Genomic DNA, 18,829 nt, shown 5'->3' on the forward strand with positions numbered 1-18,829 from the left:
ACGGGGGGAACCGTTTGTCCCGGTTATTATCGGCTTAAGTGTACAGCGAACAAATGTTATTGCCTCGTAAATACAAGCTTGTACGTTCGCCAGCGGGTTCGAGGTATCGCGTTTCGAGCGGCGCAATATGCTCACACGACGGAGTGATACTAATCAGCCGAGTGTCCGCGCCCCTTTCCATTGTGTCAAACCATTTATTACCGGCGAGTTTCATCCTCTTACCACCTCGAAACAGCTTTCTACGTTTGCGCGATGGGTTAATCACACGTTTCGTCGCCAACGGCCTCTTAGCGACGCTGAGAAAACAGTCCCGGGGATCGAAGGCGACGTTATCTGAACCGAACAGTCGTTGTTCCGTAACGAATGACTCAACTGGGGTGGGCAGATCGAGAACTTGCTGGGATACGCTAGCGTTACGGTCACCTTTCAAATTTTAGGTGTATTCATTTTTTTATATAATATTTTACTTGAAATTGGGGTACCACAATAAGGCTACCTCGCGCAAATGCTAATACACCCTCGTTATTTGACAACTACTTTTAGTTTAACGAGACAAATCAGTAACGATATTGGAGTGTTCAACGTCTGGAATATGTCGTCTTGGACTTCCCCTCCCAGATAAGAAATTGTTCGATGAACATTCGAGTAGTGTCTGTGGCAGATGTCACATAGCGAGATTATGGAAGCTGTAGATAGCAAAGACATAGTACCCCGGGTACAAGGCGTTAATACTTCAGGAATGACTCGGTCTGATCCTGTTTGGCGACTACCACTTAGTAAATCAAACTAATCCCGAGGTTCAAGCGATTAGCGCCCTTCAGAACCGATTGCTTGATAATGGCACGATATCGTTGGGGTGTCCAACGTCTGGGAAACGTCATTTTGGATTCTTTAGCCTCGCGGACAAGGTGTTTGATAAGCTTTCGAGTAGTGCACTTGACTAGAACCAGATGGCGAGCAAAATGCAACCGAGGATCGCGATGAAAGACATTCGACATAGCTGTCGTGTTTTCGTGTCGCGAATTTGTTCGAGACGCGCGGCTGGCGTTCGTGAAAGTCCATACCCGGCCTGCGACTCGTCACTGTAATACAGGACACGGAGGTTATCGCATAAACTTTTCAGACGATGACCTACATACCACCCACACGTACGTGTACACGCGGAACTGTACGGGTTTGGTTTGCGAGACTCGTTGTGCTAGCTTCTCCTCCCCTCCAGAGATCGAATCTAACTTTTCTGCTTAGCGTTACTCGTTTTTTTTTTAAGTTGGTCGATTGCTTTTCATTTTAACCCTTTGCACTCCGAATTGTATTTCAATTTTGTTGCCAGCAGCTCCCAACGCTTTTAAGTATTTTATTTGAAATTTACGTTAGATAAAAAATAGGACAATTTAAACAAATTCAATTAAATGTCTGTTTTATGTACACTATTGTTGTATTTTGTAAGTTTCAAGTGTATGATTGTCGAGTCACGTAGGTGTGCAAAGGGTTAGGTTCCTGTTCTCTGCTCGAAGTTCCATTTTTTAAAACAACCTACAGCTGTCTCTAAACCGTAACCTGAAAGTAATAGTCTCTGCACATGTTATATGCCCCTAACATCAGTGGAGGTATACTGTGTCAAGGGGTAGGAGTTACAAATCGTTGACATAGTTTTCTTTGAAACTTGAGATCTAAACTTCCAAAGTATGTCGATAAGATAATTGTACTGGTATGAATTTTTCCATACGAACAAAACAATGATTGCTCAGGTAGCCTACTCTCTGCTGTACCCACCATATCATAGGAAATACCTGCTGCTATAGCAGTGGTAATTCTATCGCTAGGGGTACTTGGAGTATCCTGACACAAATGACCAATGCAACTAACTAACTCTGAATCTTAATCGTCCAACTTAGTGGAGAGGTGTAGGGAATAAAAGACTTGGAGACTTTGCTATGTTCGAAAGAGCGTAGGCCACTTCCGTGTAGAGGATGCTCTATGGTATAGACCCCTAACTACTGTGGGTACATTAAAAGTTAAAGTTGTTGACATAGTTCTTTTCGAAAGTTAAGATTCAAACTTTCACAGTACCTCGACGGTACAACGATCCTAGCAAGCATCAGAAAACAGACTTTTCCATGCGAACAAGACCAGTTCGTTACAGCTTCTGCAAGGAACAATAAACCCCCATCCATCTTGATCAATAATCGAACTCCAATGACCCCAAGGATCGCCACATCGAATCGGTCAGTAGGAAGATCGAGCGTCGAAGTTAAAGGATGAGATATCACGATCAACTGGAGGGGGCTTCTATTCCCCGAACGTTATTCCCGATCTTGAATCTTAATCGACCGATCCAGCTCGGTAGCCAAACGAAGGGGGCAAAAGGAATAAAAGATCGCGGGAGTCTCTGTTGCGATCGAGGAGGGCACATGCGGCTTCCGTGTCGAGGATGCTCGGTGGCTGCCACTCGAGGAGTCGGAAAGCAAGCTGGCGGTAAAAAGAAAGGTCCCTTTTTCTTGTCGAGGCCGACAGGGACGTCTCGGAAGAGGGAGAGGAAAAGGCCGAAAGGCGAAACAAAGGAAGAAAGAAAGAGAGGCGGGAAATTGAGATGGACCATCCATCATCCGGCGAAGTGGCCAGACGAGGCTCGAAAGTTCCCCGTGACTGGAGGCCTTCCGCTCTGCCCTCGGACACGTAACCTACAGTTTCTGATGATAAGGCCCGAGATCAGGCAGCTTACAAAAGGACGTATTATGTTGCGAGCTTCGGCGTGGTTCTCACGGGCATTCGGACGTCTGATAATCCTTCATCTGCCGTGGATAAGTCGATGCCCTGGTAAGAAACGAGAGAAGGCCAACGTGCTTCGGAGTAAGAGAGGAAGAGGGGTGTTGCTTGCTGGAGTGATGGAACTGTTTGGTATCTTGGACGCCTACGATCCGTAATTTTAGGGTAGTCGCTCAACCATTAATTAATTAATACATTGACGAATGATACCACGTTTACGCGGTATACTACTATTGTTATCGAACATCTTCATTGTAAATATGGGCACACTACAACAGAGCTTGGCTTTTAAGCTTATCTAATCTACTTGTTTGAGAGGGATCACAAACACACAGATTCTTAATCTCTCCACGGAATTATTCGCACATTATTTTACTTTTATAGACATCGTTAACGTTGGGGGCATAATTTAATTCTATTCTGAAATACTCACAGGCGTTTTAAGTTCATCATGTTGCTGAAGAGGAGGTCTGGGAGGTGACGTATCTGATTATTGTTGAGACGCAGCTTCTCGACGCCGACTAAATCCTGGAAGGCACCTCTCTCGATGGTGTGAATCTGATTATTCGATAGCCAACTATAAAAAGAACGATCGTGTAAAAATAACGGAAGTAAATATCACGAAAAATATACTTTTAGTAAGTTCAACGAGAATTATGGGGCTAACACAGTTTCCAAGCTTCCTCTTCGAAACAATATATCTTTTGTGTCAAATTCAACGTAATCTCGCTAACTTTTCGTTCCCCTATGGGTTCTACCAAAACCGTCTGGGCCAAACATAACTAGCTTCGTTACTTAACGGACAGATTGCTCGTCTACTCACAGAACGTGAAGCGTGGCCATGTCCTCGAAGTCCGTCTTGAATATCACCGAGATATTGTTCCCCTGAAGGTCCCTGAAACAAAGACGAAAACAAATTAATTTCGCAAGTCGCTCAGCGGCGTGGGTCGATGGTACGTCGTGAAAATGTAATTTCCTTCTTTCGAAAAGTCTCTTAAAAATGTACTCGTCGGAGCGTGTTTCGCGAGACACAAGAGGAGGGGAACCATCCTTCGCGGTGCTTAACTAATTTCATTTCGTTTCAAGGACGGTCGTCTTGTAGCGTCTCCCATGTTTTTATATGAAACCACGAGCTTTTTTGATTTTTTTCGCATTTATTAGTAGGGCAATAATAAATTAATATTGTAAGTACACGAATGTAATATCGAAGTATCCTGTGCACTAACGGAGGCAAACGATTGAAACGAGAAATTTCTTAATTTCATTTTAACAGCCACCCACTTGACTTTACCCCCTCACTCCCCATTTGTACCACCCCAAACCATTTGGTTCTCTCAGAGCGCCACTCGTAGTATTTATTTGCCGCGAATAAGTATTTCTGTTTCCCGTCCTCGCAAATATTTGTCTCGCGCAAAAGGGAACTGTAGCACAAAGAGCGACCTGCGGAGAATTTTATCGCGAGCCCCTTTTTTTCTCTCGCTCGACGAACGCTATGTCGCCGTTTACGCGCCCGCCAAAGCGACCCCAGCAACGCTCCGACTGCGTAATGAGTCCATCGGGCCGTGAATCGGAATTCGTCGAGCGATGGTTTATCGAACGGTTTCGCGCGTTATATTCGTGTATTTATTTCAAACCGACGCGAAACTACCCGTACAGGGTGTTCCTATAAACTGGGACAGGTTTTTTCAAGCGAAAATACAATTTACAGAGACGAGTCGTCGTGATACGACACGTCGCTTTAACGCCATTTTAATCGAAGGAAATGATTATTCAAACAACACGAAACGCAGACTTATTTGTATCAAATTAAATAAGATTTCTTCTCGATTGGACCAGAAAAAGCACGAGAGTATAAACAAACAGATTCTGAGTTCTATATTAATAATATTGGCGAGCAAAAGGGAGATGTAAGAAGAGTCTTGCTAAATGAAAAATTTTATTTTACGCGACTCCCCCCACTCGTGGCACAGGGGTCGTGCTCCCAAGTTTAGAGAACACTGGCTTGGAGCAAGGGATTCATGCCGCAGCAGTACACTTTGGCGTTCGAAACACAACAGAAAATATCTCAAACCGCGCGTTTTCCTTCCACTTTTCCGAGAAAAGGCCGCTTTGGCGTTCCCGTAGCTGCACAATTATTCCACCGGGAGCGCGAAGCGCAACGACAATATCCAGCGGCAGAAACAAGAGGAGAAAAAGAACGATCCGAAACGCGGCCGCCACGGTGAAATTAAAATCTCACGCAAGGCTTAAAAGGGCCGCTAAAAACAGTCCTCCGTCTCGTTTCGTCGTTGAACCGGGAGTGTCGGGAAACGAAAACGAGGAAATAATTTACGTTCCTCGTCGTTGTCGTCGCTGGCCCAAGAAGAAAACGAGTATCAAAAAGGGGGAAAAAAGGAAGAAAGAAAAAAACAAAAAAAAGAAGAGAACGAAGGAAGGCTGCGAAAGAATTCGTACGAAGAGAAGTCGAGCGAGTAGGCCTGCCTCGTTACTCGTTCCTACGTCTGGCGCTTTTTTGTCAGGTAAAAAAGTTCCCCGAGGAAAAAGGAACCAATTTAATAAGGCCTTAATAACTTGCCCGGACCGGGCTGCAGACGGCTGTGTTTGACGGCTACCCCTCTCTCGGTCTTCCTCTTCCGCGGGAAGAGCAAATTCACGCTTCCTAGTTACCGAGTGCAGCATCGGGACAATGATATTCGAGCCACTGTCGAGACTTAACCCCTCGGAGGATTTTTCCTATTAGATACTAGGCTACTCTAATTATTCAGATCTGAAATAGAGACACTGTTGAGCCGTTACTTTCCTCGTATTAGTGAAATGTCAGCGTGAGTCACAAGTTGCACAAGTGCAATACTCGGAGTGTTAAGGAAACAACTGTAGAAGTATTCAAAAGGAACAAGTGATATTGATAATGAAGACCAAAGATACAATTATTGGTTGAGAATAGAGTCGTGGAAGCAGCTACAGTGTGTGTCATTGTACATTGCACATCGTACGAACGATTAAAGTTGCAAGTGTAAAACGAAAACAGGGACAACAGCAAATTGAAAGATCGAATCACAGACACTCGGGTCAAGTGAGCCAATCGCGCCATCGCGTTTGTCGACAGAGTCACTTCGAAAAAAAGCGGTGCACAGGGCCAGAGTATTTAAAATGCATGCCCCGAGCATCTAGTCGATAGAGACGAGCGTGCTGATAGCCAATCCTCTTGATAATCGTTAAATGAAAAAAACGTGTTTTCCCGGTAGGTAAACACGAACGCGAATAAAAAAAAAAAAGAAAAAAAAAATAGGAATCTGTGAAAACCAGCACCACGGTTACGCGACATCGATCAACGCTTGTTTTCCGCGTTTGCTCTCAGAGCGGCGTGACTTTTCGCTCGTCCCGTGTATGAAGAGGGTCGTGCGACACGGGGCTGAAAACCGGCGCGGAAAAGGGCAACGCAAACTTTCCACTCCTCGTTCCGCCATGCTTTTCAATCTCGCGCCGCGAAAAACGTTGCCCGGGAAAAATCGTCTGGCGGACTTTTTAATCGACTCTCTGATTTCCCCCCCAATGGAACAAAATCTCACGTTATAGTTCGTGCACAGCACAGTGGCAATGATGTACGTGATTTTATCATTAGAATACCTCAAACAACTCGTATACGTTAATATCATTTGTTGTCATAACGAATTCGATCTTCTGGGAATTAAAAAATTGTGAACGAATGTACCAGTAAATAGAACTTTCATTACGCTTCAAATCAACCGATAGTAAATAAATATTCGTTATCGATATTTGTATGCCTTCGGATAGAATATTCCTTTAGCTCGAAATACAGCAACCGGTAATTCATTAAACCTGCAATTCGTTCATCCGCCAGTGGCCAAGATATAGAAAATATTTGCCAATTTATCGATGAGTATACGATCTAAATTCGCGCTGTATCGTCTTCGTCCACGTCAACGAAATAATCACGCTCCGCTCGACAAAAGCGTCGGAGACGTCGCTCGCAGATCGAGGAACGATCGATCGCGTTATCGAATCGGAAGCAGCCAAGCCTAGTCGCATAATCCACTTTATCGCCGATTCGATTAGCCCTGAACGAGGCGAAACGAGCGCGGTTGGCAGCGACTAACGAAGCCAATACGAAGAATACGACATCGTCGCGTTATCATCTTTCCGCCGTGTCCTTCGAGACGTCATTCAGAAGCCTCGAAGGTAGGCAGCGATTATCGCGACATGCATTACAAGACAGTGGAACGGTGATCCGTCACGCGAGAAAACGTATAGAGTTATACTCTAACGATAAGAAGGATCGCCTTTCCTCAAAATAAACCTAAACCTGTCCTAGGACTTCATCCCAGTTCCACAATTTTAACTCCAACCATTCACGAGTGACGTTCGCGAGTGTCGAGGCGTTTATCGCACTTTTCCTTTCGGATAATAGCTCTGGCGTCGATGTACAGTATTACCTCTCTTGTTGCAACGAAATCGGGACCGTCAGATGTCATGTAAAGAGGTTTGGGGGGAAACGACGTTTTGTAAAAGTAAACTTTGCTCGTGTGACACATTTTATTTGGAAAAACAATTATTGTTATTTTTTATCTGCCATTAAGCACTAGAGGTTGATTCAGTTGATTTGTAGAGAATTTTTAAAGAGGATTCGGTGATTCCATTGTAATTAGTTCTCGTGTATCGTTAAAGAGGACGTTTGAGAATGTGAGAGCGAAATGAATTGGCCGCTGAAGGTCACCGCGTAGCCACCCCCACCATACGTTAGGCTACACCCACCGCTCTAAAAAACCCTCAGTCTTTTAAGAACAGAGGCAGGTAATCATACTGCTAGCGATAGGTGTTGATTTTCGTTTCACTTCCGTTTATAGCATAATAGCAGAAGACTCTCAGGATAGAATAATAAATTTAAGTCGGAGAACAGCGCTGGAAATCTTTCAAAGAAGCTTCGTTCAACATTAACGTGACCTGTTTTTCTTTCCAGCGCACTGTTATCTGACAATACACAAGTCTTTTTTTCTCCCGCATATTTCTCTTTAATGTACTGTGAAAACTTTTTTAACTCAGTTACGGGAGTTGTAATGGAAGCGAGTTCAAGCTTTGCATACTTTAGTTTCAATATACCTCCTCGTTTTTTACGGTTTTTAATGTCATTGGAAATTCTATTTGATCCTTCAACGAGTTTCTAATAACGCTGAATTACCACCTCGCGCAAAGGTGAAACATGTTTTTTGAGGATTTATTATTACCATTGAGAATAAACATTTTTTTATGCAACCGAGTCAGCGTATCACTCCAAAGACTAATTCAATTTTCTAGCCAGAATTTTTACTCCTCTTCCCGTTAACCGGCCGGAATATTGAACTCGGAACTTTTTAACAGACTCAAACTTTCCCGTAACACCTATAACTCGACCCTTAAAAAATCTGTTTAAAACTTATTAGGCGTTAATGAGGGTCTTAAACTATCTTCATTATTCAAGGGAAGTCTGCTTCTCAGGAACCGAGGATGAGAACCTTTTACATACTACTAAAATGATCTTACATACAAAAAAAACAAAGAAAAAAAATGGTGGATGTTCTTTTAAACATTTTACTGTTAGAATATTCACAATTTCCAGAGAATTCGGACTCTATGTTCTCTATTAGTCCTTTGTTTCGTATACTATGAATTCGCACAACAGGACATTTGTTCACCATGTAACCATCGTGTTATGGGGGGAATATTCGTTTCTCCGTACGATCGAATAGTTAAAAACTCTTCGTTGTATGGTTTCGAACGCCATCGCTAGTCTCAGCCTCCGCCTCCTTAATGAGAGTCGTACTACGCCAACGACTTTCAGCCAATACCTTCTCAGAAGTCGCAGGCCCCACTGTACCAACCATCGGCTTCCACGAACCGTAAGATGCAGTCACCGCATCGCGTAAATTCAGAAAGTGCTAATAACCCAGTCACGTCCGTAGCTGGCGGATAGAAATACCCTGATCGCCTCAGTTAAATTTATCAATCCCTAAAAACCGATACACGGCCGATTCTACGTAAAGTGAACGACCCGTTGGTCCGTGGGACGTGGCGATTCGTGCGGGCCATCGTTACGCCAACGGTTCATAGTCGTCGATGGCATCGTCCACGATGAAATATAGGAGTTCACGGCCCAGGCCATCAGCTCTTGCAGGAGGGACGGCCATTTCGTTCGGTCGACAGATTTGTGCTTCCAGGAACGGTAATGCGGCTTTCCGCGGTGGTCCCTGGCTGCTGTGTTCAATTAAAGCGGCACGCCATCTTCTCGACCAGTGATAATGGCTATCGCCCCGTGTTATCGTCCTCGGCGCGACATACCTTTGGTTATTAAATCGGATCGAGTACCGGCTCCTACCTTTTTGCCACGTCCACCGTGCGATTTTACTTCGATACAGAGATAACCGTTCCGTTTCATCGCTATCGCGGCGATAGGCAATTAATTTTCTGACCCGAGGCGAACCGTTTTGCTTCTCGCGAGTGGTACTATTCGTGATTCTTTTCTTTAAAGAAATTATTAACTGTTTTAATCTATAATTCTGCTTACATACTTCGTAGCGTTCGAGGAAAGTACAAATTTTTAAGTGACAACAAAATTAATGTCTGAAAAGTTATTAACTGGAATGTAGATCGTGGTTACATTTGCATTGCTCCGCGATAACTACGATAATATTCATCCTGTTGGTCAAAAGTTAAGAAATTGAAAATGATACGACGTTCATAAAATTATCTTTATACTTCGTACCAGAATCTTTATACTTCGATGTAAGGGGAATTCCCGTCCCGTTTCATCGTTATCGCAGCGATAGGTAATTAATTTTCTGGCGCAACGCGGCGAGAACCGCTTTGCCGCTCGCGGAGAAGTTAAAGCGGATCATGAGATGCTAATTGAAGCGGGACAGTGAGCGGGGATCGAGCAATGTGAAGAATGTTTGCAGTTTACGAGGTGGATTATGCGTTGAAGGAACTGGGTTGGTGATATTGAGTAGCTGAAACGCGACGGAGCCGGGATACTCGCGGGAAATATGCGAATTATTAAGAGTTGCGATGTAAATTATCTGCGAAAGATCCCTGAGATAATTAAACATATGGAGCATTCAAAACATCTAAAGCATTCAATATATACAGGATATTTTCAGAGAATTCATGATCCGTAGAGCATATAGAGCACTCAGAACATCTAGAACTCTCAGAGAATTCACTCTCTAGGGCGCCTAGAGCAATCAGAATATTCAGACTTATCAGAGAATTCACAATCTCTAAAGCATTTAGAGCATTTGAAATGCATAAAGTTTCCAGAGAATTCATGATCTGTAAAGCATATAGAGCACTCAGAATACCCAGAATTTCCAGAGAATTTACGCTCTCTAGAGCATCGAGAGAATTCATAATCTCTAGAATATCTAGAGCACTCTTGCGGGCAGACGGTAAAAGGCGTTAAGAACGAAGGAGAATTGCGATGGAAGAATGATCGTTACGAATTGCCTTCGCTGCGGGTCACTTATCGACAGCGAATCTGCGTTTCGGGTTGATATACCTTTTCCCCGTTGATTCAATTCGCCGGCTACAATGACGTCCGCCGGAAATCCAATCGTGTACCGGGGGAGGCACATTTTCATCGTCGCGCGCACTTTTGACAGGCGGCTCACGTGCTGACTAACGAAATTACTTTTCGCGTCGTCGGGACATCCGCTTAAATACGTTTCCATGGGTTTCCACGGCCGGAACCGGGCCTGGTAAATCTGCTAGGACGGCCTACGAAGGAAGGAAGTCCAAAGGAGGTGGCAGGGCGAGGGCGGGTGAAGCCGAAGATGAGGGGTTGGGCGACACGGCGACGTCCAGGAATAAGGTGTTGGTACACTTCTATATTTGTGCTGGCGTGGCTTAGATGGGTCGCTGGCAGATGTAATCAAAGTTTGCAGACAACCACTCCTGAGACTCCATTGCCACCAATGAGCAGGACAGGTCCGAACGGATGTATTCGTTTTTCCCGTTTTGATATGCGAGGACATCCTCGTCGATAGGAGGGATCCGATGTTGCATTTGGAGGATATTGTTTATGGAATTGCTCTGGGACTGAAGAAGCTAGATCTAGGTCAGTGTTTCTCAACCTTTGTTCGGATTATACCCCGTTTGCACAAAGATTTCGGTCACATACAAAGGGAAAGGTAACGCTGGCTGGTAAAAAGAACAACTTGATGGACGCAACATAATTTTCTAATTGCTCAGAAAATATTCAATATTGCCCTATAGGGAGTGTACGCTCCATGTTAGGAAATAATGATTTAGACCATCTGTGAAGTATTCGTACTATGTATGAATAGTTATGAGGCTCTCTGGATGAAATCAACACTCTTATCTTAAGCTCTTTTGTGGATTAATATTATAGAGTATGAATAATTACCACGGTTGTTATCAGCTGTCGTAACTGGGGTTCTCAGAAGGAGAAGGTGTTGTACGGAGCGTGAATAATTATGAGACTTGCTCCATGACGTGACCTAATTTATGCTGGGGGGGTTTTAAACGTGAATTATACGTAAGTATGTGTAATCTCAACATTATTCTCTCGTTACTCAATCCGCGCGGGATTTATTGCAAAAGATGAAAAAGTTTCGAAGTTAATCCGGTCTAACTAGTCAGGGGCTCTCAACCTAATCCTTCGGATAGAGTAAAAGATTAGCAAACTGTTCGAGAATTTCTGTAAGAGAAGATTAAAACAACGATTCATAATTGATAAAGTCTTGCTGGCCAGGAGTTTTCACTCTGGACTCTTGAAACGGGGATAAAAGAATAACAGACTGTACGAGAATAAGCGAGAGGACAGGTTAAAACGATGACACAGAGTCGATGAACTTTTAACTAGTTGAACTTACCATCTCGAGTAAAGAATGCAATTACCAATTCGACGCTCGAGATCGAATTCACAGTGAAAACGGTTAATAAGTCCCAGTGGTTCTCAACCGAATCTTTCCGAAGAAGACGTCAAAAGAGAGGCAAGGAATTCTTCTGTGGAAAATTAAAACGATGCACCAGTTCTGTATATTGCAAACGCTGATAATATTTAGCCGTGCCGCTACACTCTAAATCCCATTTGCGTTGAAATGTTTGCAAAAAAGAGTAGTCGAACGAAATGCAGTAAAAGTTTCCTTCGGTTCGCCACGCAGCTTCGCGAAACAGGGTCTATGTACGACGCCACGGCGTCGAAATGCAAATGGAATCTCTTGATTGAGTTTACCGTCGCAGCATCGACGCCCTACGTGTCTTCGGCGTCGGCGACGGAAAGAAAAAGGGCGGCTTCGAGTCGATTTGACGTATCGACGGCTTTCCACTCCGCTTGCTACTCACGAATAATCGTGACGGGAGAAACGGAAAGAATGCTAGGCGCGCCGTCCATTTTCGCCGGAACGCGTATATAGAGGCGTCTCGCGTTCCGTCGCAAATGGAGACAAATTTATACGGCCGCGGACCGAAAAGCCCGGGCACTTTTGATAAATTGAATCGATCGATTGTTTTTTGCCCGGGTCGCCGACATTTTTCACAGACGCATGAATTACACGTTTCCTGGACGAGACTCGAGCGAGGGGGGGTTTTTTTTTTGGTAAACAAAGTGTTCAACGTGTTCATGAACAGGGCGTGGGGCACGAAGCCACACGATGGCGCGATAAAAATGATGGAAAATGTCGACGGAAAGACGGGAAATTCTGGTCGTTGAGAAAAATCACGGAGGACGTTATTTATGTCGTCGTGATCGAGCAGATTTCAGCCAATGTTTCTTCCGATAGAATTTATAGGGTATTCGTGGATTCTTTTCGAGATACTCAATTAGATAATCTTGAGTTACGGTTTATCGAAGTTGATGCATAACAGACTAACCAGCTGTCGCGGTTCCCGTGCAACCGATCACGCAATTATTTAATCTTCTATCAAACTTATCACTCATATATTTAATCTACGAATAACTGGTTGTACAAGTATATTTTAATTCACGAGCGATTGATCACGAAACTACATAGATCTCTGGGCAACTGATACCGCGAGCTCTCTTAGATCTATAAAGAACCGAACACGAAACTATTTAGTTCTGCGTGTGTAACTTATCGTGCAATTATTTAGATCTCTAATCGATGCAATTATGCAATCGTTTAGATTTGCGGGTAACCGATCTCGCGACTGTTTAAATCTTCGCGGGGGGGGGGGGGGGAACGTACAACTAATCAAATATACCCGAATATAACTGATTGCCTGACTACGTAGATCTGTCAGAAATTTGTTCGCAGAACTAGTCGGCTTCCGAGAAATTTACAGCAAGATTGCTGAAATTCTCAAGCAACGTTTTGCACGGTTCACCGGCTCCCTAAGTAACTGGGTACATAATTGATCGAATTTTTAAACGATCAATCGTACAACTATTTGGACCACCGAATGTATTTGGCTATTCATAGAGCCACCGAGTAACTGTTTACCAAGCCGTTACAATCTCCGTGCAACGATACAACTATTTAGACCTATAAACCTACTCGAATGTTCAAGCAACCGATCACGAAATAACATAGATTCCCCAACCAGGCCGTGTAGCTATTCAAGCCTATAAGCAAAGAGCTACTAAGTCGGGCCAAACAATTTATCGCGCGATCATTTAGATCCCTCGTAGCAGCTGATCGAGCAAGTATTCCAACCGTTCGGTCGCAGTTAAAAGCAACTATCCGCTCCGTGACGGCGCGAGTAATCACCCGGCGAGTCATTAAAATCAGCCACCACGGAACCATTCGTTTCCCCGGTCGATCCAGTATTCGAAAAGGAAACGGCCACGGAGGGGGGACAAAGCTGCGAACCGTCCCGTCTCGGTGGAGTCGCGGTTCAAAATTGATCTTCCCTCTTCATCGTATCATAACATTCAGATTTTATTGCGCGGGTCGGTCGTCCTGAGTGTTTGCAATACCTTTCACCTGTCAGACGAGCGACGAAGACGCAGCTGCAACAGGGATACCGTGACTCCCGGAATGTCTGAGCAACGTGCACCGTTGCGAAACTAGCGTCTGAATTTATCGAGCTGGCGCGCCTCCAGATGGAGTTTCTTTCCCGCTCGTAACCGTCCGGTTGTTCTTCATTCCCGTCAACCCAGTAAAATCAAATATTAACGATCCATACGGCCGTGGGGATCGTTGCGTCGCGTAGGAATCGCGCGACTAGCTGTTCCAGGGCCGTGTAACACGACGACACGCGCGAGGACACGGCACGCTTGATGTATTATCCTTGCGTCGCGTCGCGAAAATAGCCAGCGGCGATAGAGAGACGGACGCTTGACACCGAAACCGTGAAAAAAATCGGAGGGAGAAAAATGGTACCGCGCTTGTCGCCGGCAGACGGAACGCGAACCGCTTTTGGTTCGGTTAATTAAATGAAATATGCCCCGGCGAGAGTGTCGCGCGACCGTTGGAAAAGTTCGCGTAATTGTTTGGCGGTCGTTCGTCTTTTCAAGAGGGGATCGCGAGTCGAAGCTTTTGGCCGCTGTCCGGGGCGTAGCTGTCGCGAGTTATGACCGTTTCGATCAGACATTAAATTTCTGGGATTGTTCGACGCTAATTCGGTAACTACGGAATTACAGCCAGGTTGAAAATCGCCAGTCGTTTGTTTCGTGTTTGAATTCTGCACGCGTGGCGCCGTCCTATCGTCTGGAGACGCAGGGACCCTCAATTTCTCACGTGCAACGAATCCGTTCACGTCGTAGAATACTTAGGCGGGAGTATGTAATATAAGATGAGTCGTTCCGACAACATGCTGTAGCTAATAGGGTAACAGGGACCTAACATCTTTGTATACTCTTAATGATTACACATTGGCTACCTTCTTAATGTTTGAGGGGGAAAACGAATTAAAAATTATAATTACATCGATGAGTACTAGGTTGTTCTAGCTACTACTCTGCTCTACATCTTTGTTTGCATTGTATATACGTAAGTGTTAAATCAGGTATTGAAACCTCTTGAAACACTCGCCTTTGGCCAACAAGCAGTCGTTAAGGGAAAGGAGAGGGGAGTAGTTTGTCCTGGGCCTGCTAGTGAACTCATCAGTATTGGATGGTCGGTCGTGGAGCGTGTACGTACGATCGGAAGAGCCGAGCGCTTGCGAGAGAGACGAGAGCGTGGCCATCTGGCGGTGAGTACAAGTGTCGCCACACATATACGGCTCACAGCCACATGTTTACGTCGAAGATACGTTTACCAAACCGGACGAAAACAGATTATAAATCACAGGTAACCGCATTAAAGCGATCTAGGGATGATCGATCCGTGTTCCGGCGCAAATTTTACGGTTTGAAATCCACAGTGCGCTGGCCCGTTAACGTCTGCCAAGAGAATTGACGCGGAGAATTGTTCCGCGAGCGCATATCCGAAGCAGCGAGTAGCATTGTTCCAGCGACAGGTGATTCGTTAGTCGTCGCAACTGCTTCAGCAAAGACAAATGTTCGCCTCGTCGGTTTAACGAGCGACCCGAGCTGGCCAAATACCGCGGAAACGATGAAAATACGACGCTGAGAGCTCTTAGATTTCAGATAAACAGCTCGGCCTCGTTTCGCGACGCTATCAGAAAATTGCACGTGTCGCGATCAGACTTTTTCGCGATCTTCCGTCCCTTCCCTCCCCCTCGGTGGTTATCCCTCGCGACCTTTGTTATTACGCTCGCGACTTTTCCACGCCGTTTCTGGGCTAATTGGCGCATTTACGCCGTCTAGTTTCTCGCGGCTAATCGCAGGTTTCATTGTCTCGCCGCGATTGGGGGTTTCATTGTTCCGGCTGGATTTATTCAGCTATCCCGTGGACATCGTAGGTGAATTCGCTGTTACGAAGGAACTTTATGGAGTCGCGGATGTAGCAAGGGACCTCTATCAACTCTACCTCTACCGAATAACTAACAGAATTTAACAGATAACACGACAACGAGCAAGGTAGGGTAGTTCTGTCACTCTTCGTTGAATTTTCTTGTAATGCAACACGTTGAGAGTCGCAACAGCATGCCTGATATTCACTGTTTGGCGAATAGTTACGATAAGACTCGTCGTTTTTGCGAATTGATTAAGCTGATCCTCCGTATCTGGACTGTCTGTAAGTGTCGCGTAACCATTCCCAAACTGACCACTCGTGGCGAACTTTTGCGTTATCTCCGATCCGTGACCAGCGGTGTCAGGTTACCGACGAGTTACGGAACTTCAGCGATCGAATTTCAGTTCCTCTCGCCTATAAATGTCGCGACGCTTACGGATGATTCACTGTACTTGGACTTCATTGAACTAAAATTCCACTTCTGGTGCCAACCACGTAACCACGTTCAACATCGTCGAATCCATTTAACAGGTTTTTTATCAGAGAAAATCCACCCTTTCGGTTCATTTTATGAATCGTACGTGGCGTATTTGGATAGGCAAATTGCCGCAAGTCGCATATTGAGCAGTTCGCGTTATAGTATCCTTCACGACCGAACAGCTTCGAGCGAAATCGCGTTCGACATCGTCATCTCCATCTCATATTCCTCTTGAAAGGAAACATTTAATGTCCAATAGACACCTCTCTCTATCCAACGCTTCGCAGGTTATGGATTCATGGGCATTCGCGTCGATAGATAATTTATACGAGACTCACTTTATTACGACACGCCATTTCACTGAAGAAACTCTCAGATTCTACGCGTGGGCGTCCCGTTCGTGCAGCGGCATTTGCAATAGGCCCCCTCCCCCCTCTTTAAGCCTATGCAAATCGCGCGTAACATTTATCGAATCGTGACCCCGACACGAGGCGCGCCAGAGCGCGCGACACACATTCGTAGAAACCGAACGAGCTGATAAAAAAAAAAAAAGGAAAGAATCGCACCTCTGATAACATCGTAACGAGCAATGTCTGAGAAACTCAAGACACCGTTCATTGTAGGTGATTGTACGTTTCCAATCGCGTTAAGCATCGATCCCCGTTGGGATTTTTCTCATGTACCGCCTGACTGGAGATTTACGAGTCTAACACGGAGTTCAATTTTTCCACGGACTCGTTCAATGAGTGTACCACGCGCTATGCAAGAAGCAGTGAACCGGAAGGTGTAAGGTTCTTTCTCGGGCTGGGTATTATCAGATACAGGTCATGGTAGTCCGTCTTATGTTCTAACAGAGCTGACAGGTCCTGCAATTCTTCGTCTTTCGATATTATTGGACCGCTTTCGAAAGCGGAGAACAATTGATCTCGGAAGAATATACGGCACAAGTGCTCACAAAGGAGACTACGAGTTCAAAATAAAGAACTGTGCATGTTGCAAAAATGTTCATTATTTGTTGGCGGTATGCTAAACAAGAATGTCACTGTGATTCGTGTTGCAAGGTTGTCACCAGTCCTATCGATACTGATTTGTGTAATGTAGTCGCAGTATTTCTTACGGGGTAGGTATTTATCGCCTATCCGGTAGTTCTGCATCAGAAAGTCACCGTACTTTCTATTGTAAACAAGTAGGCACCAAAGGATCAGTTGCGTATCAAGACTAAATTGAGATCGTATAATTAAATAGGAATACAAGCACGTCACGCCATCTGTAATTAACTTTTATTTTAATAGCGAGACCTTTCAGCCCTGGATGAATAAAACACAGTGTGCGTGTTAAAAAAGAGGCTCAGGGTAATACGACGTGAAACGTAGAGCAGCGAGGGCATCGAGAACGACCGAAAAGTTTGCGAAAAAGATTAAAGGGACTCACCCTCGACGAATCGGTCATATTCACAGTTATTTTCACGCAATCAACGGTGCGAGACGCGATATTGCAATCAGGACGATTAAACAAGAACGATCGTACGTCCGCCGCAGACTTTGTTAAATATTAAAATCGAGCTTGAACCCTTTCCCTGTGCCTTGCCCCTTTTTTACCCCGTTACAATAGAGTCGACAAACAGCGATTCATTTTCCCTCTCGACGACGTAATTGTAGCTGTTGCTGGCACCCCGAGGGAGTCTCGTCGCGGATCCCGTGCGTGCGTCGCGCGAGTGACACGCGAGTGTCGCGCGTTTCTCCGATCCCGTGAACGGATTCGCGTAAATAATGCACGGCGCTGTTAACGAACGCCGCTCGCTGCGACGGAAGTAGTACTGAAAAGGAAATGCGCCGCTAGTTGAGAGCGTTTTTGCGACGTTACGTGAGAAAATGTGACGTCGGGGAGACATAAAGTGTCGCGGTCGTAACAGGAATCCGTTCTAAACGAAATCTAGGATTCCGCAGTTTCGTGAACGTCGCTTTTCGTCAAACAATTAAGCGTGGAACATCAAGATTATTATTAGAATAATGTATGACAAGTTAACAAGAGTATTAGTGACGGATGATGATCAACCGTACTATGGAAAGAACAGTGACATATTCTATTATAGGATAGGCGGTTGCTGAACACCCTTGCAAGAGGAAGGAGAGTGACTTTCTGACGTAGAAGAGTATTCACAGGCGGTGAATGCTCTAGGAATGGATAGGAGACTTTCTAGAATACTGAACAGGTGATTGCAACCCTTGCAACAAGACACTCAGTGACATCCAAGTGATACTTACGCCTGACAGGTGATGAACCCTCTTACGATGGGAATCACAGTCATTCTCGAGGGTAAGACACTAGTGACAGGTGGAGAACGTCTTTGCAAAAGGAAAGACAGTGAATTTCTGATGTAGAAGAATATTCACAGGCGATGTACGCTTCAGGAATGAATAGTGTAGTGAGTTCCTAGGAGACTACTGTAACAGGTGATGGTAATCCTCTCAACAAGACGTTCAGTGATTTCCAACTATTAAAAATTCCTGGTAAATGATGATCTGACGTTAAAGAGCAGGTGATGAACACTTTAGCAAGAGGTACATCCTAGTTAGGAGGCCACTGCCAGGTGATCGTCATCTTTGTAACAAGATGCTCGGTGACATCCAAGTGTTACTTGCGTCTGACAGGTGTTGAACCCTCTTGTAATGGGAGGCACAGTCATTCTCTAGGGTAGGGCACTACTGGCAGGTGGAGAACATCCTTGCAAAGAGAAGGACAGTGACTTTGC

At 44.9% G+C, this 18,829-nt stretch overlaps 1 protein-coding gene across 3 annotated transcripts in view; it reads right to left on the reverse strand.

Annotated features, from left to right (window-relative positions):
- Sli (slit guidance ligand) overlaps window positions 1-18,829 on the reverse strand; it is a 405,923-nt gene that overhangs the window by 26,504 nt on the left and 360,590 nt on the right. For all 3 annotated transcript variants that reach the window (XM_076768185.1, XM_076768184.1, XM_076768186.1), the window contains 2 exons: window positions 3,590-3,661; window positions 3,200-3,343 (listed from right to left, as the gene is read on the reverse strand). In XM_076768185.1, the coding sequence (XP_076624300.1) occupies window positions 3,200-3,343; window positions 3,590-3,661 (216 nt within the window). The remainder of the gene's footprint in view (window positions 1-3,199; window positions 3,344-3,589; window positions 3,662-18,829) is intronic.

This window comes from Colletes latitarsis, chromosome 7, assembly GCF_051014445.1.
Source record: "Colletes latitarsis isolate SP2378_abdomen chromosome 7, iyColLati1, whole genome shotgun sequence".
NCBI lineage: Eukaryota > Metazoa > Arthropoda > Insecta > Hymenoptera > Colletidae > Colletes > Colletes latitarsis.